Source organism: Aotus nancymaae, unplaced genomic scaffold (assembly GCF_030222135.1).
Source record: "Aotus nancymaae isolate 86718 unplaced genomic scaffold, 86718_ANA_hifiasm-v0.15.2.pri h1tg000040l, whole genome shotgun sequence".
Taxonomy (NCBI): domain Eukaryota; kingdom Metazoa; phylum Chordata; class Mammalia; order Primates; family Aotidae; genus Aotus; species Aotus nancymaae.
The window spans coordinates 59,130,557-59,155,761 of NW_026988454.1; the positions used below are offsets into that span (position 1 = coordinate 59,130,557).

Here is a 25,205-nt window from a genome sequence, read left to right on the forward strand (position 1 = left end):
GAGTTAGAAACAGAGGAAGGAACGAAGACTCTGTTAATCGGCCTCTTTCTTCCTCACACAGCAATTTTTCTAACAGATGCAATTACATTTGAGAGCTGTAGAGAACAGAATCTTATGTTTTATTTCTTTATTCATCATTTTCCAAATGGGATTCACTGTAAGAAGGAAATTGCCTTTGTAGTTCAGTTCTGCAGGCTCTGTGCTGAAGTGCTCCAAGCTTAACACCAGCTGCTGCCACTACCTTGTTTCTGGTGGGTGAGAACCAGCCAGAGAGGGAGGGTAAGAAACCAGACAGAGTTAATTTAAATTCAATATATTTTTATTCTTTGTAAATACAATGAGTACAACCTTTTAACTTCACAAATCAGTTAATTCACTTTGTACAAGGAAAGTTTTACTCATCCTATGATATTCCAAGTGCTGAATTTTTTTCCTCAGTGCTAGTACCTAATAAACCAAAATGTGAAAAGTACAGCAGCTATTTAAAAATGTTTGTTTCTACATTTCCATAAGTATAGAGTCATACCAAAGAAGCAGCTTAAAGTGTAGGATGATGTGTGTGTCTGTGTGTGTGTGTGTGTGTGTGTGTGTGTGTATTCAAGGCTTTACTAGAAACCAGTTTTCGGAAAGGCATTGAAGAGTCTCAGGCTGTTAGCAATGAATCAATCAAGAACCCTTTTAGCATTCATCTCCTTGTAGTTCCTTCTGCAATTACGTCCATATTCATTTCCTGTCTGGCATGACTCGCTGCACCACAAGTTTGGACCCCCACTGCCTTTGGTTTCAGCACTATGTTAACGGGACAGCAATCTACCTCACTCAATCACTCATCTCCACTTTATTTGGTTTTGCTGTTTTTGTTCATCCTCCCTTGACTTATGTTCTTTTAGTAAAGCTCTTCTCTTTTTGAGATGTTATCCAACCTGAAGTGCTGGTGAGACTCTCATCTCATCCACCAATTCCTTTGACAAGGTTGCCTGGCCTATGGTATTAAAAAAGAAGAAGAAGAAAAACAAAAGAAAGAGAAAGAAAAGAAAAAAGAAGATAGAGGAAAAAAACCAAATCACATGGCATAAGCTACTTTTCACTTATAAACTCAGTTCTGAAGGCCACTTAATAATGTATTACAATAGAGGGGAAACTTTTGATAATACTTTTGATTTAAAACCTACCATTATTTTTAAAATAAATGCTCCAACATAACATAGTTCCGAAGGCCGCAGTATGATGTTATACACAGAGCTATATTTGGTTACCAAACTTTATATGCTAAAGAGGAGAAGAAAGCACTACTTATATTTCAGCTTTTGAGTTCAGCCCAATCTTCCGGGTAAGAGGCAGAATGGCATGGCCTGTGGCAACCCCCAGTTTGCCCCTCCCAGGGCATGGCAGCAGTGAGTTTTCAGCACAGGCGGTCCTGTTGTGCCCCTCTCCTTCCCAGCCGCCGCACCCTGGTCAGGGCGGCAGGTCATAGCTACTGGAATGCTTTGTGTCAACTGGCATTTTTTTCCTGAAGGCTACACATTCCCCGGTGTATGCTTCCTGAAGGGTTTGTTAGTTGAGGCTTGTTCTCCATGGGTTGAAGTTCATCTGATACTGTCCCATCCTGAAAAGTGGGTACCTTGTGAGTTTAGATATCGCTGGATTTGTACATATCTGAGAGCAGTCTTGTAATTGGCACATTGCCGATGGTTTTTTTGAAAAACACTTCTTCTATAGTTGATGGGCTAATAGAACGTAAAGCTGGCAAAAGCAACAGGAGTTTTCCAAAGCGACAGGGTTGAGTGGGATATCTGGAATACGAGAAGCCATGAAAACAAGGTCAGAGTCCATCACTCACGGAAATCAATGTCTTATACTTGAACACACATCCTCTCCAGCACCATTTCCTAATCTGGGTCTCTTGAATAGCACAGTAGCCCTGCAGCAAAGTTCTGGACAGGCACTGTTGTCCCTATTTTGCAGGTAGACTACTTGAGGCAGAGAGACCATAAATGATGCTGCCAAAATCACATGGATATTCTCTCTACATTAACAAAAGGAATGCATTTTGTTTGGAGAAAGAATAATTTTAAGAAACACAATACTAATTTTAAGGCAAATAATAAATTTAAGGTTCCCATTATAGAAAACGACCGGGACATTGAGGATAAAGCTAGCAACAGAATCCACGTTTTCGAATTCTCAGGACTCCTTCACAAGGCTAGTTCCCTCAGATAAAATGGTTTCTTTTTCTAAGCAATTCTCCAAATTATTATTCAGGCATTATACTTAGTCTCTCTCAGGAATAATTCCATCCTTATTACACTGCAAATTAAAGACTAAGTTCTGTTGGGTGGCAGTGCCACCCAACTCTCATGTCAATGAAATTGGCATGTAATTAAAGATGTGAGAAATTGCTTAACAATTTCCTCTCTTGATGTCCAACATACATCTGTGCTCAGATGTGCAAGTTCAATCTTCTGCTGCCTTTAGATGCCTGCAAGCCACCTCCTCACTGCAGCCCTGATAGTTCTTCAGCCAATAGTTATAATTAGGTATCAATATGCATAAGGAGGGCTCCCTCCACTGAAATGAACCACCTAAAAAACTGAGCTTCTGGGATACACATCTGTAACTAAGCGGGGTTCAACCTAGGCCACAAGGTGCTAGAAACTAAGGGATATCAAAATTCCTCTGAAGGGGTCAGGTAGCTGTGTTTAGCTGCCTCATAATTGCACCCTGCAAATAGAGTTCAGGAGAGCAACTTTCACGCTTGTCTGTTTAGCTTTGGGCACATAAGAGTCCTTCTCTTCCACAGAATACAAGACTTATAGTTCATTTTGGGCTCTCAGGACCTCAGCTGGCTCTTTCACTGCCCAGCTTCATGACCACCTGGGGACCGGGGCCACTGGACCACATTTAGTAGTGGGGTATGGAAATGACTAAGCTTATCTAGATTAAAAAAATACTTAAATCCTACCACTTGTTCTCTTTGCTGAATGTATTTCTAATGTTTCTTGGAAAGCAATCCCCGAATTCATGTCTCCCTTTCACCTTGGCCACTTCCTTTCTTCTACAGCTCTGCTTCCTTTCCCAGGACCAGGCATAGTAGAGAGAACTCTGCAGCAAGTCAGAGGCAGTGGCTGCCTGGACAACCTCTGCCATGTCTGCAGCACCCACCCAACATGCTGAACGTTTCCTATGTAAGAAAGGGTGATTCCACTGCGAGAAACCATCATCTTCAGAAAGGATGAATTTTGGGGAATCCATAGACAATCAACTCCCGATTTTCTGTGAATAGATTACCTGCTCATCTACTCACCCATTTATTTTATTCTCTAGTTGGGAAAGGGTTGGTTAGTTAATCAACAAAAATTAATTGTCTATTACATGTAGCATACTGTACTACCAGAAACAGTAGCAATGTGTGAGGCCAGGTGTGGTGGCTCATACCTGTAATCCCAGCACTTTGGGAGACTGAGACAAGAGCATCGCTTGAGCCCAGAAGTTCAAGATCAGTCTGGGCAACATAGCAAGGCTCATCTCTACAAAAATTACCTGGGCAACTGTAGTCCCAGATACTCAGAAGGCAAAGGTGGGAGAATTGCTTGAGCCTAGGAGGCAGAGGTTGCAGTGAGCCATGACTGCACCACTGTAATCCAGCCTGGACATCCAAAACAAAAATAAAAACAAGTGTGTGTGTCTGTGTGTGTGTGTGTGTCTGTGTGTGTGTGTGAGAGAGAAAAAGAGAGACAGAGACAGAGACAGAGAAAGAAAGAGTCTGACCAAAATTTTTAGAAGATTTACACCCCCGTCTTCATCCATTAGCATCAATAATTGGGTTTCCTTTCAGGTTTAAGTGTTTTAGGTCTATTACAGGTTTGCATATTTGATCTTCAGTTATAGCATATAGTTTGTGTGGAATGTCAATTCCTAGCCTTCTCCTTATGTCCTGGATAATTAGAGAAATAGCTTAGAGAGCTGTAATATACAATTAGGCTCAGTTTCAGTTTGCATGTTAACTTTTCATTTCAATTTCAGATTTTATGTTTCTAGACAGGAAAGTGCTAGAAGAAAAAGTGTTCACTGATTTGAAGGGCTAAGAAATAAGGCATAGTCATTTTTGTCACGAGTATGACCCTAGATATAAATATTAAATTACAGCTACAGCTGATATCAGAATGAAATAAGAATTCCATGAAATAAGAAACTCCATAATTCCATTATTTAATAAGAAATAAGATATTTAATATTCTAATGATGTTTAATAGAAATAACAAGAATTCCATGCCAAAGCAGATGTGCTTTTTCCACACACAATTTTCTTCTTTTGGGGTTTTGGGGAGATGTAGTTTACTTGCTACTTCTCTAAAATAAGCTGTTGTTAACCCAGGGTTGAGTTCTCTCAGGCCACCCTATCAGCAGGTCCTGGCACACCAGGCTCCCTTCCTCACCCACCTCCCTGGCAATTCCCACAGGATCCCTACCAGCTCCTCCACCACTCTCATGACACCCCTTCCCCCTGCTGATATCCTCCTCCTATTGAAGGACTAACTCACAGGTTCTTTCCTCTACCCATCAGCCTTTCCGGTTTTCCCCTCACTCCCTCCGACTTGGATTCATCTCTCCCACTCCCCATATTGCTTTCCCTCTCTCCTCTAGTTTGAACTGACGTGACACTGCTGCCCACTTCTTGCGATGATAAGGGGCAGTGTCTTGCTCCTTCTGGTATTCCATAATGCCTACCTGCAGCCCCGCATGTGGCCAGAATGGCAAAGGCTTGACTGGATCAATAATTGAATATCACGTTCTTCTCATTTTTAAGTTCTTAATACCATAATGGCTCTAAATGTCAAGGGTCAGTTAGGATGTACAAGTTAGTTTGTTTTTGTTTGTTTGTTCTTTAGATGAAGTCTCACTCATTCTGTCACTGGGGGTGGAGTACAGTGGCACAATCATCTCGGCTCACTGCAACCTCCACCTCCCAGGTTCAAGCAACTCTCCTGCCTCAGCTTCCCGAGTAACAGGGACTACAGATGAGTGCCACAATGCCCAGCTAACTTTTGTATTTTTAGTAGAGACGGGGTTTCACCATGTTGGCCATGCTGGTCTTGAACACCTGACCTCAGGTGATCTACCCTCCTTGAACTCCCAAAGTGCTTGGGATTACAGGTGTGAGCCACTGTGCCCAGCCTACAAATTAGTAGAAGTACCCAGATTATGTAATCCTCCATTTAATAATTTTGAACAAATATTAAGTGCCTACCATATATATATATGCATACACACACACACACACACACACACACATATATTCTGAATTCAATATGGATTAAAAATTTCAAATCATAGCATTTTAATTTGGAAAAACATACAGGTGCACTATCTGTCAACATAGTTTCAGTGATATTCCATGGACAAGGAATAGTTTTATTCATTTAGTATTCAAAAGAGGGTTTATGATAGAAATAAGGAGACCCTAGCAGAAGTGGTATCACCCTGAATGGACAGAGTTGACTTGGGATTTCTCTGACCCATTTGTTGAGGGAGGCATTAACAGCCTCTACCCATTTGATATATTTATTCCCACCACACTGTCTATAACTCATGTTGAGATTATGAAGATGGGCTTTCATGGGTTCCTTTCAAACCAGCCTAGAGAAAAACAACTCTATTCTAACCGCAAATCTACCACACTCCTAACTTAGTAAACTAGAGAGGTTCCACTTATTATTAAAAGCCTGGTGTCTGGAATTTTCTTTATTTTTTTCTTTTTGAAAATGGCATCATAAAGTCTATACTTCTTTTTCTTTTTTAAAAAATTTTTGATGGAGACAGGGTCTTGCCATGTTTTGCCCAGGCTGGTCTTGAACTCCTGAGCTCAAGTGAACTGCCTGCCTTGGCCTCTCAAAGTGCTGGGATTACAGGAGTGAGCCACTGCACATGCCAGCCCATACTTCTTGATGAGCTTGGCCAGTGCTGGGCCAGGATGGGCTTTGTTGGAGCCCCAGTGTCTGAGAGTCCCTACAAACAGCCAAGAACAGCCTCTGCCTGTGGGCCCTGCCTGGCCAGAAGTAACCTAGTAGATGTTATAACTCAAAATAACAGATCGCAGTCACCAAAGCCAAACAACAGTTATGATAGGTGAAAAGATGGCTTCTCTTGGCTGGGCGTAATGGCCCAGGCCTGTAATCCCAGCACTTTGGGAGACTGAGGTGGGAGGATCACTTGTGGCCAGGAGTTTGAGACCAGCCTGGGCAGCATGGCAAGACCTCGTCTCTACAAAAACTTTAAAAATTAGCTGGCTGTGGTGGCATGCACCTATAGTCTCAGTCACTCAATAGGTGAGGGGGGAGGATCGCACAAGCCCATGAGTTCAAGGCTGCAGTGAGCCATGCTCTCATGCCACTGTAATCAGCCTTCCAGTCTGGGCAACAGAGCAAGACGCTGTTTCAAAAAAAGATAGCCTCTCTAGAAAGTTCTCTCATCCTTTTATTTGAGATTGCCATCTGAAGAAATGTACCTGCATTTTCTCAAGGATGATGTGACCACTCTCTCATATACCAACCATTACACTTTGGCCTTCATTTTTGATCCCTCCATACTCATTCACACAAATGTTGTTCCATTATTTTGATGGATCAACTTGTTCCGCCAGGACAACTGTAATATGTCTGACAGCTCTTTCACTTGGATCACCTAATTAGATTTGCTCCTCTCACCCACCCTGCTAGATAGGTAAGGACATGGATTCTCCCTAAATTAACTGGCTGGCAACAAGATAATTAGTCACAGTGTTCGAACTGGCTTATTTCTGCCTGCTCACACATTCACAATGGAGGCAATTTTCTTAAATACATGTTCAAGGCAAACAAGGGTCACCTGGTATGGATGTAGCTGTTGAGCGTTAGCTGAGCCTCATCTTGAAGGGCTGCAATGGCGGCAGCATTCCGGAAACTTCTCAGTTCAGAACCACTATGTGTAGGAACTAGAAATGAAGACCAGGAAACTGTGATAGACAGCATAGAAATTGCATCTGGGAGCCGGGCACAGTGGTTCACACCTGTAATCTCAACATTTTGGGAGGCCGAGGCAGGCAGATCACTTGAGGTTAGGAGTTTGAAACCTAACCAGCCTGGTCAACATGGTGAAACCCCGTCTCTACTAAAAATACAAAAATTAGCCAGGTGTGGTGGTACATGTCTGTAATCCCAGCTACTTGGGAGGCTGAGGCAGAATTGCTTGAACCCAGGATGTGGAGATCGCAGTGAGCTGAGATCGCGCCATTGCACTCCAGCCTTGCTGACAAGAGCATGACTCTGTCTCAAAAACATAAAACAAAACAAAAAAAAGCAGAAGAAAAGAAATTGTGTCGGGAATGCACCTCTCTGGAAGTGGATGCCCAGCAGAACACGCAGGTTTCCATAGCAATAAAAAATGGGGCCAGATTAAAGAGTATCAGCTCCCTTGAAAACCATCACCTCTTTTTGCAAAGCTCAGTTCAGACTTTGAGGTGGCTGAATTAGTGAGGTGGCAAAACTGGGGAAGGAGAAGAAACAGGGGTCTGTGTCTGCTTACCGGCTTTGAAAGTGACGATGCATTTTAGACAGGCAAATTCAGTAGCATCTAACCGGAGTTGTCTAAATCGAGCCACCACCTCTTGTAAAGCCTGTATTTCAGATATGATCTTGTTCAGCTTCTGGGAATCTGTGTTGTCACCATTCATGCCTGGAATAAAAATATGGGATAAATACTCTAATATGAAGGCATTTTCATGATTTAATATTGATTTTTGACAAAATCCTGCATATCAATATCTATTCAATTGTCACTCTAAGATATCTGATTCCATGTAAACTGGCTATATTGTATGAAAGTTAATATAAAATCTTCTCTTGGATGATAACAAACACAGTAATTTGCATTTAAATAACAATGCAAGCAGTCATGAATACAACAAAACAACATTATTTGCATTTAAATATAGATTTATAAATGACAGGTATACTCTATTGTTCAGCAGGAATTTGTTATTCTTTACATGTTGTTCTTTTTTCAGTAATGTATTTTTATGGTAATTTCTACAACAAAGTCATTAAATTGTGCAATTCTTACCAGATACAGCCAGTAGAGTGTTAGCATCAACCGGAATGGCCCATTGTGCTATTCCTAGAACAAACAGTTCTCTCCAAGCATCTTCCAAAAGCATCAGCTGTCATACAATAGATGTATAATATAATATAGTGTGTAATTTATAAATTTATAAACAATTTCACTATGTAAATTTCCATTATTTTAAAAAGTGTTTTAAATGCCTGTCTTGGTAATTTTTTCTGAATATTCTAGCTTTCCCTTATTTTCCCATATTTTCCTTTTTGAAAAGGTGCCTATAGATTTGCACATGCATTTTGAGAGTCAGCCATTCCAATTCTCCAAAGTTTGCTTCTCTCAGAAGAGGATTTGCCCCTTTTGTCCTTGTATCCACCCATTCCTGACCACCTAGAAGCTCCTCTGGAGATCGAGGCTTTCTGAAATGCCAGCAGCTCAGCGGGTAGATTCCCCTCACAGAGTATGCTGAGGATGGAGGATTCCTCAGATGCTTGGAGAGCTGGGTCCCCATCTTCCTGGAGGGTTGAGGGGCTGGGCTGGGAGAGAGAGAGATCACTAATTCCCAAGAGGCATTCGGGGAAATCAGGGTGTAATTATGTTAATCGGGTTTTGCTCAGTTTTCCTCATCTCACTGCTTGATTTTTCTGAGATCCATAAATGGACAGCATCAAGGTGCTTGTCATTTTTATTCTAATAAAATGTGCTGCTGAATATTTAAAATGAAAATCTGTCTCTTTTTCCAAATTAATATACCGGATTCCACTTCACTGCACTTTGCTTGTTGTTGAAGGATTTCTACCAAAGGGCTAAGTGGCAGACAGTAAGTGAATTTTGTTTGGGTTAGAGTATACAAATACTTGTTTTGAAAAAAAAAAAAAAAAAAAAAAAAAAAAGCCAGCCTACACACACACACACACACACACACACACACACACACACAGCAAATGGTTAAATGGTTAAAGCCAACCAGTAAACCTGGTCAACAATAGGACCTAACTACCTTAAAAAATCTCAAAACTCAAAAACCAGCCAATTCTAAATAATTTATGTAAAAGAATTTCTTTTGGGAGCTAAGAGCTGAATTATGAAGGCTTGTAACCAAAATCACAATTAGACCAAAGGATTTAATTTTTTAAATGTTTTATTTTTAGTTTCATTGCATTAAGTACAGGAAATAAATTTAAAATGCAAGGTAAACAATATCTAATTCTGGCCATATTTGAAGGGGCAGCCCATGAAAAAAAGAACATCTCATTCTAGAAGATGAAATGCTTTTAGCACATTGCCCGATCTTTGGGTAGGAAACATACTTCATAGAAAGGGGCACTATTATGCTTTAATTAGGTATGAAATGAATTGAATAAATAAATCCTTTGCTTTTAGAACTACTTACTAGCCTTTTGGGATATGTGTCATTCATTTCTGTGAATGCACTGGTAATAGCCAATGGTTGTGAACACTTCATTTTCTTCCTTTCCTTTAAGGTTAGAAAAATGTTAGCAGGAGCCATTTCTGATATTTCCAACAACAAAATTTCTGGGTCTTGGTAGAATGCAATGTTTCGCAGCATACACTTTTTCTTCCTCTGAATGTCATTTTCAACCACAGAATTATGCAAAATGCCTATTTGTTTACAAAATATCTAAAAGCATGTGAAGAATAAGGACGATCCTAGCCTGTAGGAGGTGTGCCATGCGCTCTTTGATCCTATATGCTGATCAATTAATGACCCAAACTGGGAGCATCACAATGGAGAACATAAAGCTGAGAATATAAAATTATAACATTAGTTCCAAAAATCTCATGAGGGAATACTCTTACCACCTTCTACTTCTCTCTCAGTTCCAATGTTCTTAGTAAAACACTGTTTTATCGACAGTTTAAAAAAATCATTACAATTTTAAAGTGTGAGATTATATTTGCTGTTTCAATCAAACAAAAAGAGGTAACGTTCTTTTATATGTGTTTTTCATAGACTGGACCCAGCTTTTCTGAAATAATGTAATTACGTTTCTTAATAAGGATCACATAGGAAGATATTTTGAACCCATGGGAAGAAGAAAGTAAAAACAAGTTGTTCCTCATTGCTGTTAAGAATGGATGCCTGCCTTGGTGGTTTATCCAGGGATGCTGGGAGTTTTATAAGGCTGAGTGCTACTGCTTCTTTCCCAGCTCTCTTTATCCCAAGACATCAGTGCCCTGGTGGTCATACCTGGTCCTGCAAAGACAGCGTGGAGAAGGCTGGCACACTCTTAGCCCACTTGATGCTCATGAAGAGAAGTCTGGCAGCTGACTCGCACACCGACTCCGTGGCCACTTCATAGAGATACATTGGGGTCCCATTCACTTCATGGGGGTACTGGGTGGGGAAGAAAGAAAGACACCTGGAAGTGAGGAAACCACAGCTTTGCAAGAAAAGGCAAATGTTTAGTTTTTAATTAAAGGAGGGAAGGGGATAAAAAGGAATTTGGATGTTTTGCTTAAACATGCAGTTGCCATAGGTGGGTAAAAAAACCAAACACCTATATCGATAGAGTCTGAAAAGTAATACTGGTTTGGGGAGGCCCATTTCCACACTTTGGGCGCCTCTCCCTTCCAGAGGGTCCTCTGGCTTTTCTATCCCGTGCAGCAAATTTTCCTTGGGCTGAGCCAAGTGCCAAGCCTGGCTCCCAATTTAGACAAGAGCTGCTTGCATTTGTGTAAATAAAAATAGATGTGAAAAAAAGTATAAATTAATAGGCATCCCAAACACAAATATGCATATGAGTATTTTTAGAAAGGATTAGTATATTATGGAAATATTTCAATTAGACATCTTAATCATTCACAGAGCATTCCCATTCATAACTGACAACATATTCATAATGCTACTTTCCCGAGCTTATTATACACATCAAGGGTAAGAAAGCAATATTAAATATTGTGCTCGTGCATGTGCCCAGGTGTCTGGCTTCCCTGCAGTGTGGGGCTGCAGCTGGCCCTCCTGTGGGGGAGATTCTAGGCCCTCTTCGGCCTGGAGTTGGGGACTTCGTAGGTATCAGCTGGAGGCCTGGAGAGTAGGCCCTAGGTGGCAGCCTTTCCAGGTGGTTCAGGCTGTGGCCCTGCTCCTACAGGATCAACCCTGCTGTAAATCCACCTGCCTCAGAAGTAGGTGAGGGGAGCATGAGAAATGAACTCAGATTCCTCAAAGTGTTCTAACAGTGTGATCGCCACATTTCTCTCTTGCGTTAGAAACTCATGGCTTTACCCAAGATAATACAAGCCAAGATTTGCAATTTTGGGGCCCTCCCTCCAACTGTAGCCAACTCCTCTCCTCTAAAAATGAACGTTGGTTCTTCTGCCTTTAGGAACACCTGAGGCTAAACCTCTGGGTTTAGACGAGGGCTCCACCCACCACCAATCACCAGTGGGTGTTTCCTAAAGGTGCAGGTTCCTGGACTCCACTTCAAACTTGCTGAAAGGGAATTTCTGGGGTGGGGGGTCGGGATAAGATCGGGAGTGCACACTTGTAGCCACTCGGAGATTGACTCTACTGTACACTCAAGTTTGAGCACCACTGGCTGAACGAGGGAGAGCAGGAGGGCTGGAACTCCATGCAGAGACCAGCCAAGCACCCTGGATTTCTCTCCCCACTTTGCTTGACCCCAATCATTGCTCAGAAGAACTGGGTGCTCCCTCTCCTCCTTGCGCTGGCACGAGTCTCTTTGGGCCCAGCAAGGCCACTGACCTTGGGCGTGGGCTGAGCCAGGCTCACGAGGGTCTGCCGCTCAGGGGTGGTGGACACCGCGGCTAGCTCCAGGCCGTGCGGTTCCAGCTGCGTGACCGCGGTGAAGAAGGCCGGCGCAGGGAGCGCCGCCGAGGGGAAGTGCGCGGCAGCCCCGTTTTCCTCCTTGTGTCCACGGAAGTAGAGGGCCACTTGCTTGCGGATGGTGGACGTCCGAGGCCCCCGCTCGTGCTGCACGGCTGCAGAGGCAAACAGAGACGCATGCCGGCCATTAGAGACGTCGTGACACAGCGGCTGCAGCGCTCCCCCGAGCCCCGCCCCAGTGTCAAGTCTGGGCCTGCAAAGTCGCCCAAAAGGTGAAAAGAAGGAAGAAGAGGGAATGTGAGGGCAGAAGGGACTCTGAGATAGTCTCACCACTACCCTGAAGAGATTCGGAAGCTGAGGCTTAGAAGAGGGGCCGTGCCCAAAGTGCCATGATAATGGCAGAGCCTCAGGCAAGACTAGGTGTGTTCTCCGTCCGTCCAGGGCTCCTCCCCACCAGGGAAGGGGGTTCGCAGGGAAATCAGAGACCTTCTGGGAGGGAGTAGCTAGGTATCCTCATCCCCATCCAAAAGAGAGGGAACGTCGCGCACGCCAGGCACCTCGTTTCTGCACAGAATTTTCCAGCTCCGCCCAAGAACGACCCTACCTATCCTCAGTCCCGTCCCCACACAAATGGCTTTTGGCCTCTGAGGGCCCTAGGAGAAAAGGACCTGAGCCCCGGGATCAGTAGGGGATGGAACGAGGGAGAACCCGTCTCCGAGTATGCTGGAGAAAGGCAGGGGAGATGTGACAATTACCACCAACAGTTTAAACAAACAAATTAATTCAGGGCAATCTTCCGCCCGCCGAGCTTGACAACTTGTCAATACACAAGTTCAACAGGTTGGATGCTCCCTCTGGCTTCCTGCGCCGCGGAGGAAGGGGCTCTCTCCTCCTGGAGCTGCCACCCGGCCCGGGCCGCCTCATCAAAAAGCCCACCCGCACCCCTGTTCCCAGGCCCCACGGTGTCCTCCAGCCTATTCCCCTCGCCCCCTGCCTGGGCCTGGGGCGCCCTCGAAAGGCTGCAGCGGGGGACGCAGCTCGGACCGTGCTCCAGGCCCAGGAAGCACTCACGTCCTGGTTGTTTCTGCTGCGCGTTTCAGAGCCTCGGGAGAGCTGGGTGTCCGAGGCACCCACGGGCGTCACCCTGCGTCTCCAGTCCCCTTTCCCTCTTTTCTATAGAACCAAGAGAAGGTTCTGGAAAAGCTCACTTCGGCCCACTGGTCGTACTGATTTTGGCATCTTGGTGAATTTGCAAACAGGAGCTGGAAATTTCGCGTTTTCATGTCTCTACCCTCCCTTCTCCAACACCGTAGCATCTCCTCCCCGGGAGATTATCCGGACTGCAAGATCTGAGGAAGGTTAGCAGGCTTAGGGGTGGCCACGAAGCGCTCCAAAGAGCGGAGAGAGGAGGGATTAGGAGCGGAGGCAGAAAATGCGCGCCCGTTCCCTGGAGAGTGGGTTCCCCCCAAGCGCTGTCTTTGTGGAGATGATTGTGGGACGCAACTTTCTGATGAGGGCATGGGTCTGGCCCTGGGGAGTTCTAGGGGTCGCCAGCGGCTCCTTCTGAGAGACGGGAAGGATACGACTGAAAGCCCGAGGCCAATTCCCAGCATCTGGAAAGAAGCGCTCCGGAGTTGATTTACATGCATAGGAGTGCCAAGTATTTTCTGTACATATAATTTCCTTACTACTCAATCAACATTAGAATAAAGGGATGCACTGATTACCGTCTTTGTTCATGTTGACTTCCAAACACTTCTTCAGCCGACACGCCCTGCACTGGTTTCTGTGAGTCTTGTCCACCGGGCAGCCTCCCTGGAACAGAGCGCAGGGGTCAGCGGTCCCCCGGGCCTTTAGGCTGGAGACCCGGAGCCGGCAACCGGGCAGGGAAATGGCGTGGAGGCGCGACCTTGCCCGGCCGCAGACCCTGGAGCCCTGAGCCTGGGCCTGAGAAACGCTAGGGCCTTGGGCGCCAGCAGGGACAGATGGAGAAGGGGCTGGGACGCCCCAGGCTACTTCAAGAGGGCCAGTCCTGGACCCCAAGCAAGCGGACAAAGGGAAAACGTCCTTCTCCAAGCAGGTGAAGGTCAGAGAGCCAGGTCTGGCAGACCCCGCAAGCCTGAGAGGAGAAGCTCGCTAGGAAAACTTCCGCCAGTCGCGGAGTGGTGGAACAGGGATGAGACTTCAGGACCGAAGACAGCGACTTGGCCCCAGAGAAGGAGGCCTCTGAGTTCCGTTAGGAGCTGGCTTTGGGTCAGAATTCACGCCATTCCGCCCTCCCGCCAACGATTATTTCTGCTTTCAGTACTTGAGTTCACCTCTTTCTGTCACTTTCTGGGTGAGCCCGTTCATCTATCAGATAAATCTCTTCCATTTATTCTTCACTCTCCTGTTAGTTACCTCACTTTTGCTTTTGTATGAAGTCAACCTTGTTAACAGTAAGTTGAGAGTTTTCTTAGAGACTAGCCTCAGCCCAGGTGGATAGAAACAGCCCTTCCTGGAAGGTGAGGGGTTAGGAGGGCAAGGCCTAGAGAAGGTGAGGGTGAAAACGGAAGAGCTCAAGGCCTGAGAAAAATATAGAAATGCCCACCCTGTTAACAGGACCAGGAAGGCAATGTGAAGGACTGTCAGACCAAAAGATAGTCTGGACTGAGAACGATAGTATGATGACTGAAAAAAAAAGTAGTCACTTCTTTAGAACTATTTATATGAAATGCATGAGAAAATAGATGTTTTGTCTAATGTAATTTTCTGGGAAAATATTAACCATTGAAAGAGGAAATCTACAGATAAAATTTCTTTTGAAATTTATTCAGTGTTGGGCATCATTACCTAGGGAACATATACATAGATACAAAAAGAGTCATGTGCATGAGTTTTATACACAGAAAATATTTAAGACATTGGGTGTTCTCCTATATTTATAGAAGTTGCTACTGTTACATTTGTAGTGAGAAGAAAGATAATAAATATATTTTTATTTTGCTTCATAATCTCAAAACTTCATATACTCCGGAGTTGTAGTAAGTATGTTTTTATCCCCTGAAACCCTTTAGGGGGAAATTACACATTAGAAATCATTTTTATGAGTTCACACTTCTCCAATTTAAAATATGTTGATTTATTTAAAATAAAGGTGGGACAGATGCTCATAACCATTTCTAAATGTCCTCATTACTGTTAATAGTAAGTTGGAATATAATTTAATTAATCTTATAATAAGTGAAAAAGGAAATGATTTTTGGTTCCTAAGTGAATTACATAGGGCATCTTTGCTGGCCAATGTAATAGTTCATTGTAAATAGGGTTTTAAAAAACTTATTATTAAATGTAATCATATATCTATCCTCAGATGGTATCTAAACATGCAAATGCAAAATGGAAACCTTCATTAGTTCTTAAGTGTGTCTTCAAATCAGATCAAATGTATATAAATATCTAGTGCCAGAGAGAAGGATGAACGCCTCAGCTCTGATCATTTACTCTCCTTGCAAGAAGAACACCAGGCCTGATAAGTCTATTATCAGTCCTTTACAAGCACTTGGACTGATATCAATATGTTTGAATTGATAGCCATCTCCTTTTAAAAGATCAAGCACAACATCAGAGATCTTGATTTTCCAATTCTGTTCACTGCATAAAAGCAAAAGACAATCTAAGTAGAAGCTGGTTCAAATTTGACAACCCCCAGTAATCGCACAATCCTGTGAAGCTATTGGGATACAGTCCCGTGTAAAATGTGATATGTCCATATGGTGAAGCTAGAAACTGATACAGTATCCAATTAAACAGGTAACAGGGCTAGAGAGCTCAAAATTTATCCCAATGCAAATATCTTATGTTTTTGCCATTAATCCAAATCTATGAGAAAATGATATGAGCAGACATGACTTCAGAAAAAGATGTCAGAATAATTCACTAGCACCAGACAATGTATGCGCGTGCATACATGTAGCCTATATGTTAATTAGGGAAAAGTGTTTTGCTATTTTGTTACCAAAGGATGACTCCTGACTAATGCACGCTCAGGGATCTTTCCAGGAGTGAAGGAGGAGGCCTCTGTGCTAAGGGTCTGAGTGGCTGGCTAAGGAGAGGGCAAAGTGTGGGACCAGAAGGTTGATCTCCTTAGTTAAAAACTGCCTATTCCTGCGCTGGAAACTGAGTCAAGGGGTTCTGGTCACTCTTTTTAGAAGCTTTGGCTCATACTCAGCCCATGCCCAGATTCTCTGTCTCCTTGAGACAGTTTCGCCTACTCAAATACAAAACAAACAACTGGTCCCATCTTCTAAGCAGAGAAGGAAGATGGGGATGTAGAAGCTTCAGGAGGGTCCCAGCTGCACCTTCCTTTCGACTTCTCTTCTTCCTCATCCTGCCCATTTCTGACAAGGTGCAGTTAAGGTCACATGGGTGCTGAATTCCCACTGTCCACTTCCAGAGCAGCCCTGCTTCGCCCGAGTTGAAAAGGCACAACCCTTCAGAAAGCACTGCCTCTCTTCCAAGTGGCCAGCGATCACTTGGGGGGATGGTCTCAGCTAAAGATGATGGTGACCTTGACTCAGATGTCTGTGTGCCCCTTACTTCTGCATCCCAGGCAAATGATGGGGGACTGAGCTTGATGGTGCTAGGAGTGAGTGTGGGGTGGGCAGGCACAATAACAAAGCTCTTTCTCCTGCTTGCTACCTGTGGTTTAGAGGCTAAATTCTTTAGGTCCCTGGTGCTGGCTTTAGACCCACTGGGTGTGGGCCTTACCCAGTGTCAAAATGTGTCAGGCTTATTATTTTTTTTAAAAAAAGGTGTAGGGAGGCTTTAGGACTTCAGACTTATTCCTGCAAACTCCATGTCTTCTCTTACCTTTTCCTGACTTTCCCCAGCCAAAGGGCCTCCAAGAGTTGAGGCAGGAAGGAGGGGAGAGGAAGGGAGAGGTCAGGGCCGGATCTCTCCTCAACAGCGTGGAAACTCAGAGGAGGCCTTGGCACAAACAAAAGAGTGAAGAGGCAGCAGAGGGGAGCCGAGCAGTGCAGCCCTGGCTAAGGTACCTGGTTTCCAGATTTGCAGACATACGTCCTATTCCTTCGGATGCTCCGTTTGAAAAAACCCGAGCAGCCGTCGCAGGCGTAGACCCCGTAGTGTTTCCCAGAGCTGCGGTCGCCACACACTTTGCAGGGGATATCTAAAATGCGGCCTGAAATCGCAGGAAAGACGGGGCAGCGGGGAAGGGGCGAGAGGGAAAGGAGGGCGGAGAAAAGGGAGGAAAGGGGAGAGGGAGAGAGAGATGCTAAGCAATCTGACCTCTGAAGGGATTAGCACCGAAGCTGCGGTAAAAGCAAATAATGAAGTGATTTTATAGCCAAACTTTTTTTCCTTGAGCAAGTGTCAGTTTCCTACAATGAGCATTATTCATGCACCGCTACATGTATTTGGGTCTCCTCTAATCGCCGAGACCCATTTTGGAATAAAAGATGACAGCAGGCCCGGGCGGCAGCGCGGCCCTCCGCTGCCTTTCTGCTCCGCGGAAAGTTTGGCCGCCTCCCTCCTTCGCTTTTGCATTTAACAGAGAAAGTTGTTAGTGAGCGCGCGAGGAGACAAACTTGAAATGTAAAAGGGAAAAGAAGAAAAACAAACACGGCTGGAACCAGGGATGGCAGCTGGAAGGCAATCGAGTTTTCTCTGAGCTCCGCTGGGCGGTGTTATTATTAGGATTATTATTGTAATGCTAATACTTGGATTATTAATGATAATAAGGGTAGTGGTAATTGGCCAACTTTCGCTTTACCTATTTAAAAAATGCTTAGTGAGTCGCTTTGGAGAAATTATTTCTTTTAGGAAAAAATTATTTTCTCCGCAAAGTGGTTCGGGACTAGGCAAGGGAGAGGGGAGAGACGCAAGTTGTCAGTTCCCTGTCGGGTTAGCTTGGGACAGTCGTCCTTCTCCCTCCATTTCCTAAACCCTTTCTCCCTAGAAGACTGGCGTCCTCATGCTTGGTCCTATGTGGGTCTCTTCGTCTCGGTTTTTCCAGCAATGTTGAGCCTGATTTTTTAAAAATCTGGCTGAATAATCTAGGCTACGTCCCCCTATCCCCATGGACCCCAGCTCAAGAGAACTTTCCCTGGAACTCCCTCAAGCCTGGGGCGGCCACCGACCCTGGAGGAGTGTTAGGGAGATGGTAATATGTGGCGGTTTAGAAAGGGAGGAATTCTTTTCCGCTAAGGTTCAAGAGTCCAACAAGTGCCTGAAGCGGTTTATAGGAACTTAGAAATGCTTCCTCCCGCAAAACAAAGGGAGTATTAAACTGTTAACTTAATTAACACTTTAATTTTAAAAATAACAATAGTTTATAACAATTGACTTATTAACACTTGCTTTTCTCTTCTTCTACCCATCCGAAGGCCTCCAGTCTGGGCCCCGACGGCCTCTGGCCTCCCCAAAATTCGACAGCTGTTGTCGAAGGAGCCTGGGTTGGGGACTACCAGGAGGTTGGGGTCGGGAGGGGCGGCAGTGAAACGACTGTGAGGGGAGCAGGGGAGGTGAGGGCGTGGCGAGGGGAGGGCCCTGAGGCACCGGAGGTGTAAACTGCTCCTGGAACCCGAGGCATTCGGGAGGTCTTGCACCCTGGGTCTCAGCCCCATCTCAGGTGGAGGGGGTGGGGAGAGTGAGAGCAGGGGGGACCGTGCTTGGGGGTGAGGGGGTGTTCGGTAACGACCAGGCTCGGCCGGGGTAATTACAACCCCGCGGCAGCACCTGCCTATAGAGCCACCAGTGACCCGTCAAAAAGAGTAGCATGGGAATTCGGACGGCGACAAAGGCAGGCAGGGGAGGCGCGCGGCGCGGTGGCCACCGGCTCGGCGCCCCCTCTCCCACAGGGCGGGAGGGGAGATTGTACTGCGGGAGGGAGGAGCTGGAGAGAGCCAGGCGAGGGCACAGCGGGTCTAGTCCTCCACTCCTTCTGGCCAGTCACTGCGCCCAAGGGAACTCCTGGTCGCTCAGGAGCCGGGTCTGGAGCTCCGCTGCACAACACTCGCTCTAGAAGCAGTAAACTCGGTTTCCATATTTTGCAACCATCCTCGGCATAACACGGCCCTCTGACCGCGCTAGGGTTCATGTTTGGGGCCCAGCAGCACTGTCACCCCAGCTGTCCTCTTCCCCGTGGCACTTTGAAGATGCCAAGATGAGTGAGTGGGAGGAGCAGTGGTGGGGTCTCTTTTTCCCACTTCCCATCTGGACAGGAGACCCATGACAGCATCCCTGGAGAACCCAATGAGGGTGATGGGGAGACCAGTGCGGTGTGGGGGGGCCCTCCTAGGACCCCCCCGCCCGGGCTTCCCGACTGTTGCCCCCTAGGCCACCGCCAGTGCGTGTCCTGCCTCTGCGCAGACCTCCGAGCCGCAGTTCTTGGGGCAGATTAGAGACAGGCAACCCGGCTGGGGCGGGGCCCAAGAGGGAGGGACGCGAAAATTCCGGGGCATAGCGGGTCTGCGCCTCAGACTCCGCCACCCAGCCACGTTAAGGTGACTTGGGGTCACGAGACAAACTGGTTGACCCCGTTGCAAAGCTCCTCTCATTTAGCAAGCCGAGCGAGCTCCGATGTGAGGCGAGCAGGAGTTTCCTGAAACTGGAAAACCGTTCTTAACTTCCCTCGCCAGGGGGTCCCCTCCGGGCTTTTTGTGTGTCATAATTGCCTAAAGATATATGGCAGCTTCGATTACTGTAATTACCATCAGAGGCTGTTGAAAGAAGTTAGTCTGGGCTGCAGGGGTGACTGGCCAGGGTCTCGTTACCACCCAGGCGAGGCTCCTGGTGACATCTCTCTGCTCTCCAGCCGCGCAAAGCCGGGCAAGGCGGGGGCTGCAGCTCTGGCTGCTCGACCCAGTCCTGACCCGACCCGCTGCGCGCCGACCTCCTCGCCGCCCCGGGCCCGAGGGACGCAGGTCTTGGGTTGGCTGCCGCCACGGGTCTGGAAAGGGCCTAGAAGCAGCGGCGCCACAGGCGGGGGCCGCTGTCCTGCGGGCCTGAGAAACCTCAGCAGCCGCGTCCCGACTTGAGCCGGGGCTGGAGGCTTCCAAGGTCTCACTCAGGCCCTTGGGAAGTTGGAAGCGCCAAAGTTTCCGCAATGAGCCCGCTGTGGCTTTTCCCCCAAAGTCTGGAGGGCCGGCCTGCTTCCTGGTCCACAGCGGGGACGCAGCCGCAGGCGGGCAGAGCTTCCCGCCTACCCCTCCCTCGCCTCTGAGGCCTCACCTTTCCAGGGCCCCAGCGGTTCCGCACCCCGAAATGGACGAAAGAGCGGGGCTCCTTACTTCTAGGGGTGGAGGCGAGGGCCTGTCCCGGGGCGAGCGAGCCAGGAGGCCTGCGGAGACCTGCGGGCTTCAGTTTTTGCAATAGAGGCTCAGAATGCAACAGAAAAGGCCTCCTGCACCTCCTGGGAAGGACGCTCAACGCCCCCGAATGCGGGCAACAAAAAGCGAGCTCGCTTTGCCTTCCAGGGATTCCAACAGCCAGAGCCAGGGTAGGCCCGAGCCTAACGGGAAACCCAGTCCTGCGCCAGGGTCCGCTCTGCATTCCGGCCGCAGTTAGGGCTCCTTCTCTGCTCCCTCTGCCCCAGCTCGAAGCATTTCTCCTTTTCTTTTTGTTCACGTTCATTTTGCTCTAATTTTTAAAAGGTCAGCACCCAAAGCAAAACAAAACGGACAAAGTGAAAACACAACCTCCTTCTTGGAGGGGGGTAGGAGGGCGGGAATTGTATCCCACTTAAGTGAGACTTCATTACCAGTCCTCAGAAGTATCTCTGATTCTCCCAACTTTCAAAGACTCAGGACAATGAGGGCTAGTGAAAGGGGGAGGGGGCGGGAAGGAACGCTTAGAGCGCCAAAAAGGCTATCTGCGAAAACAACACGGGCGGCCGGAGAACTTCGGGATGTGGTGACTGCTGCAGCAGCGGTTCTCCCCAGCCTCAGACCCTGGAGCTCGCAGCCCTGGGCCAAGGGATGGCGGGAATTGAAATGCCCCCGGGAGATCTAAGCACGGTTGTCGCGCCTGCTCAACGCCGGCTGGGGCCTGCACAGTCTTGGGTTCCGCAGACCCGGTGCAAGCAAATGCCCTCGCACACACACTTAGTCCTGCGCTCCCGAGTCTCGGGTGGTGAGAGGTCAGCTGCGGCCTGGTGTTGGGTGGGAGAGCCAGCAGCGAAGGAAGTTCGAGGAAGGAGCGAAGCGCACGGAGGAAGCAGGCCGCGCACTCTGCCTCTGCTGTGCTCCGGCTCGAAAAGTCCTTGGGATTAGGGATTTGGTCCTCTCTTTGCTAGAGTGGTTCGCCATACTTTAAATTCCCCAGTTATGACCTACGCGGATTTAGGATTAAGGAAAATGTGACTTTTAAATTGTTTCTGCTTCCCAGTTTGCAGGATTATTTGAAATAGCTAGAAACGGGGTGCAAAGCATTCCATTCAAAATCCTCTTTGTACAGAGTTGCTTTTGCGCGCTGGAGCTCGGAGTTTTGAGCGTGTGTGTTATTGTGCTACCGCTTGGAGCTGCGGCCCAGTTCCCGCCCCCGTGGCTCCCCCACCCAGCACCTGGTGACTGAAGGGAGGCAACTCGTCCGACTGGTGGGCTGCGCGGGTCGCAACCTTCTCACCGCACCAGACGGGGTGGCGGGGGGGTGGAGATCAAGCAATCCAGAGGCAACGAAACAGCTCTCCCCTTACCACGAAATGCTCCAACTCACGATCTACAGGAGCTGGGCCGAACGCACACGCCCGCTGGAGTTCCTCTCCTGGGCTCGGAGTCGCAGCGCTCCGGGCAGGACCTCCCCAGCCTCCCCGCTCGCCCGCCCCAGGCTGCGCGCCTAGGCCCCACGGCGGCCCGAGAGGTACCCACTTGTTGATCCGGCCGGCTTGCTCATGCTGGCTGTCCCGGGGCGGAGCGGTTGGTGGGCGCTGCCCGAGTCCCGGCCGGCAGCGCCCGCCTCGCCGCCGGGCGCCGCCGCTCTCCAGCCGCCCTCCAGCCTGCAAGGCTCCTGGGAGGGACAGGTGGTGTCAGTCGCGCGCTGTGCTGCTCCCTGGGGGCTCAGAATTCGTTCCACAGTGGAAATTTAAGCATCCTTAAGTTTCTTCCCGGCTCTTGCAAAACCGCAGCTGCTAGGAATGCTGCTTACTTGATATGGACACATGCATGGGCAGACAGATGGAGAGATGGACAGAAAGACTGAGGAAGAAGGGAGGACAGCAAGAGAGGGATGTTGAAGGACAGAGATGGAGACACGAAAATGGCCTTCCTACGGAGCAAAAAGGGCAAAATCCCTTTCTTTCCCCATTCCTGTCACTCAGTCTTCAATTTCTCCCTCTACATAGGAATGCAGAGTGTGGGCAGATCTCTGCCGACCGCTGGTCTCCCAAGAAAAGAAGGAAAACACAACCGCAGTCTCAGAGGTAGACGGGCTCCGCGTTGCCGGAACCCGAGCGCAGAGTGGGAAAACTAGATTGCTGGGAAATTTTCCGAGGGAAGAGGCGGCCAGGTCCCGGTTTCCGGGGAGAGCCGCGCACGCAGCGGCGAAGGGTCCCCGAAGTTCATTACCCCGTGACTTTGTGCTTGTCGCTGCGGGCTGGGTCCCCTTGTAATATCTCCAGAAGCGCTCTGACAGGCAGCCGCGGGGAGGGGAATAGGGCGTCCCTGGCCCACTTAGCTTTTCCCCCAACTCCTGGCGGGGTCTGACGTCAGCCATGTGCGGGGAGGAGATGGGAAGAGGGAGGGGGTTAAATGCTAATGATATTAATGAACCTCCAAGCGGCTTCCAAAGAAAATGCAGGCGCTCTCCGAGCTTACGAGTTAGAAAGTGTGAATATGGGAGTGTGACTCTGTGCGTGCGTGATGGTGAGGACGGTGCGGCTCGTAATAAAAATGAATTCGTATATTTCACGGCAAGAGGGAAGGGGAGGGGTGACGGGGCTTTCTCAAAATGCTTTTCCCCCTCTCGCCAGAGTACCAGATAGATTCGCGGAAGAAATTGGGTGGCTGTGTGCTAGTGTGTGATTGTGCGCGCCGGACATGGCCATGTGAGTTGGTTCATTCTTGGTCCCGTGCCCCTTCTGTTGGGTAAAACTTGGATCTGGCCCGAGGTGAGTAATTTACTCATTTTGCACATATCTACGGAAAGTCAGGGCTGAGGATGGGGTCTTCTGAAGGTCCCGCGTTCCTGAGGCCTTTGCGCGGTGGGTTTGGGCAGCAGCCGAGGGGAGGGCGCCGCTAGCTTCCTCAAGCAGAGCTGGACCATCCGACGCTGAGCAAATCTCCTGTCGCCTCCATTATCTGCACCCGGGCGGCTGGAGGGCAGAGCGTTCGCTCCCACGGCTTGTCCTCCGCGGGCACCACCTCAGGCTCCCGCTCTCCGGGCGGAGGGATCTTGAAGAGCGGCCCTCATCTCCTACCCCCGCCCCATTCTGCTGGCCTTCCCGCGATTCCTGAGCTCTCTCGCGCCCTGCTCTGTGCGCGGCGCTGGGAGGGCGCATGCCGAGGGAGCGATGATCCCCGATCTCTAAGAGATTAATTCTATTTAAGCTCTCTCGGCAGCTTGAACTTGTCGAACAAGGGCTTGCCAGTCCCTCCTCAGGGCGTGGACCCAGCCAGAGGTCAGGGGTCACACCTCCCGCCCTCCGCTCGAGGTTCGCGGGTAGGGGAGCCCTGGCCCGCGCTCGGTAATTCTGCCAGCCTACCCCTGGCCCCTCTTTCTCCACAGTTGGTGTCATTCCGGGCTTTCGATCAGAGTTTGCGTGTGCGTGCAAGTGAATGCTGGTGTCCCCCGAGCCCTGGGAGGGAGCAGCAGGTCCTCTGCCCGGGCGTCCCAGGGGGAGAGGGCTGTGCGCTCCCGTGGGGTGCGACAGCACGTGATTGCAACTTTCTTCCCAGCCTCGGTTCGGCCTCCAGCTCGGAGTCGCGCACACCACACACACCAGAGCCTGTGTCCTCCCTAGTGGAGCGCTGCTACCAAGGCTGGGGACCCCGGGAAAGAGCTAGATGGGGGACCACTATCTCTCAGGTTATTCCCTCCTCCTCGGTTTTTCGAGTTGGGACGAAATTGGGGAATTGTGGGACAAGGCCATACACGCGTAGGTTTTTTTAGGTGACAGGATGAGAAATAAGCGTTTTTTGACAGCCAGCTTGTGCAGCTAGCCCGACCTGCGGCGTAGCCCTTTCTCGAACTCGGCGCCCAGAGAGGAGAGGAATTTGGGGCAGGATTTGAAAAACAATAAGATGCCAGGCTCCGTTTGGGATCCTCAGGTTCTGGTTCACGCCAGAAATCCACTTGCTTCAGCCACCACCACCCCCCGCCCCATAACGCGGATGCGAAAAAGGGTGCTTCGTTAAGGACAAAGAACTTCAAGGGTGGAACTAATTTATCTAGGGCGAAACTGAGGGCAGTGTGGGGGTTGGCGACTAGACTCGGGCCTGTCTCCAGGGGAAGCATTTAGGAGTCCGTGTTGAGGAGGAGAACTATGAGTTGCTTTGCCTGTGCAAGGGCTGAAGGTAAAAGGACGATGTCTCTCCTGGGCCCCAAACCACCTCTTCCCCTACTCTCAAACACTCCCGCCAGGCTGGCTCGTTTGTAAGCACCAAAACTTCTGGAAAATACTCCCAAGGCTAATCAAATTGTCTCAAAATCAAAATGGGTACCTTCCCTCTTTTTCCTGCCACCAGCCCCTATCAAGCAGGGTGTCAAGAAGAAGCCTACGGAATACACACACACCCCATTCAGCCCTAGCAAAAGGCACAACACTGCGCGCGCACACCCGCAGCATATGCATCCTGTGTTCTACGCGCCCGGCTGTAATTATCGGCGCGCTTTGCATAAATCACAATACAGTTCTGAAATCATCGTGATGACTTTCTGGCATGATTGGTTCAGTGGTAACGGCGGCAACAAGCTCCAGGGTAGGCGGGAGGGGCTGAGGCCCCAGTGCCCACCGGGTCCCAAAGAAGCAGGCAAAGCTGCTGCAGGCCACGGGGGACCTTGGATTTAAGGCATAGAAACTTGGAGCTGCCATGGGTACAGCTCAGAGAAGAAAGCCTCTGCAGGACAAAGACTGTGGCTCTTCATCTTTCTGTCCACGGGCCCCAGAATGCTGCCTGATTCATAGCAGGTGCTGTATAAATGTTGCAAATGAAAAAGGGAAGTCACCTGCAGATGTCTTGAGGGGCCACGGGATGCACAGCCAGGTTAACCACTGGAAACCACAAGATAGGGATTTAGGGCTGTGCCAACAAGCTGTGTGACCTTGGGCCAGTGACTAGACCTCTCTGGGCTCCAGATTGTTATTGGTAAA

General features: G+C 48.3%; 1 protein-coding gene across 1 annotated transcript; it reads right to left on the reverse strand.

The window, feature by feature from the left end:
- Positions 1-301: 301 nt before the first annotated feature.
- Positions 302-22,548, reverse strand: NR2E1 (nuclear receptor subfamily 2 group E member 1). The gene is made up of 9 exons (XM_012438485.2): positions 21,766-22,548; positions 16,936-17,081; positions 13,627-13,714; positions 11,819-12,054; positions 10,304-10,450; positions 8,098-8,194; positions 7,561-7,710; positions 6,865-6,970; positions 302-1,793 (listed from the first exon to the last, which is right to left on the reverse strand). Exons 1-9 carry the CDS (start codon positions 21,788-21,790, stop codon positions 1,631-1,633), a joined length of 1,158 nt encoding a protein of 385 aa, XP_012293908.1. The 5' UTR covers positions 21,791-22,548; the 3' UTR covers positions 302-1,630.
- Positions 22,549-25,205: the final 2,657 nt, after the last annotated feature.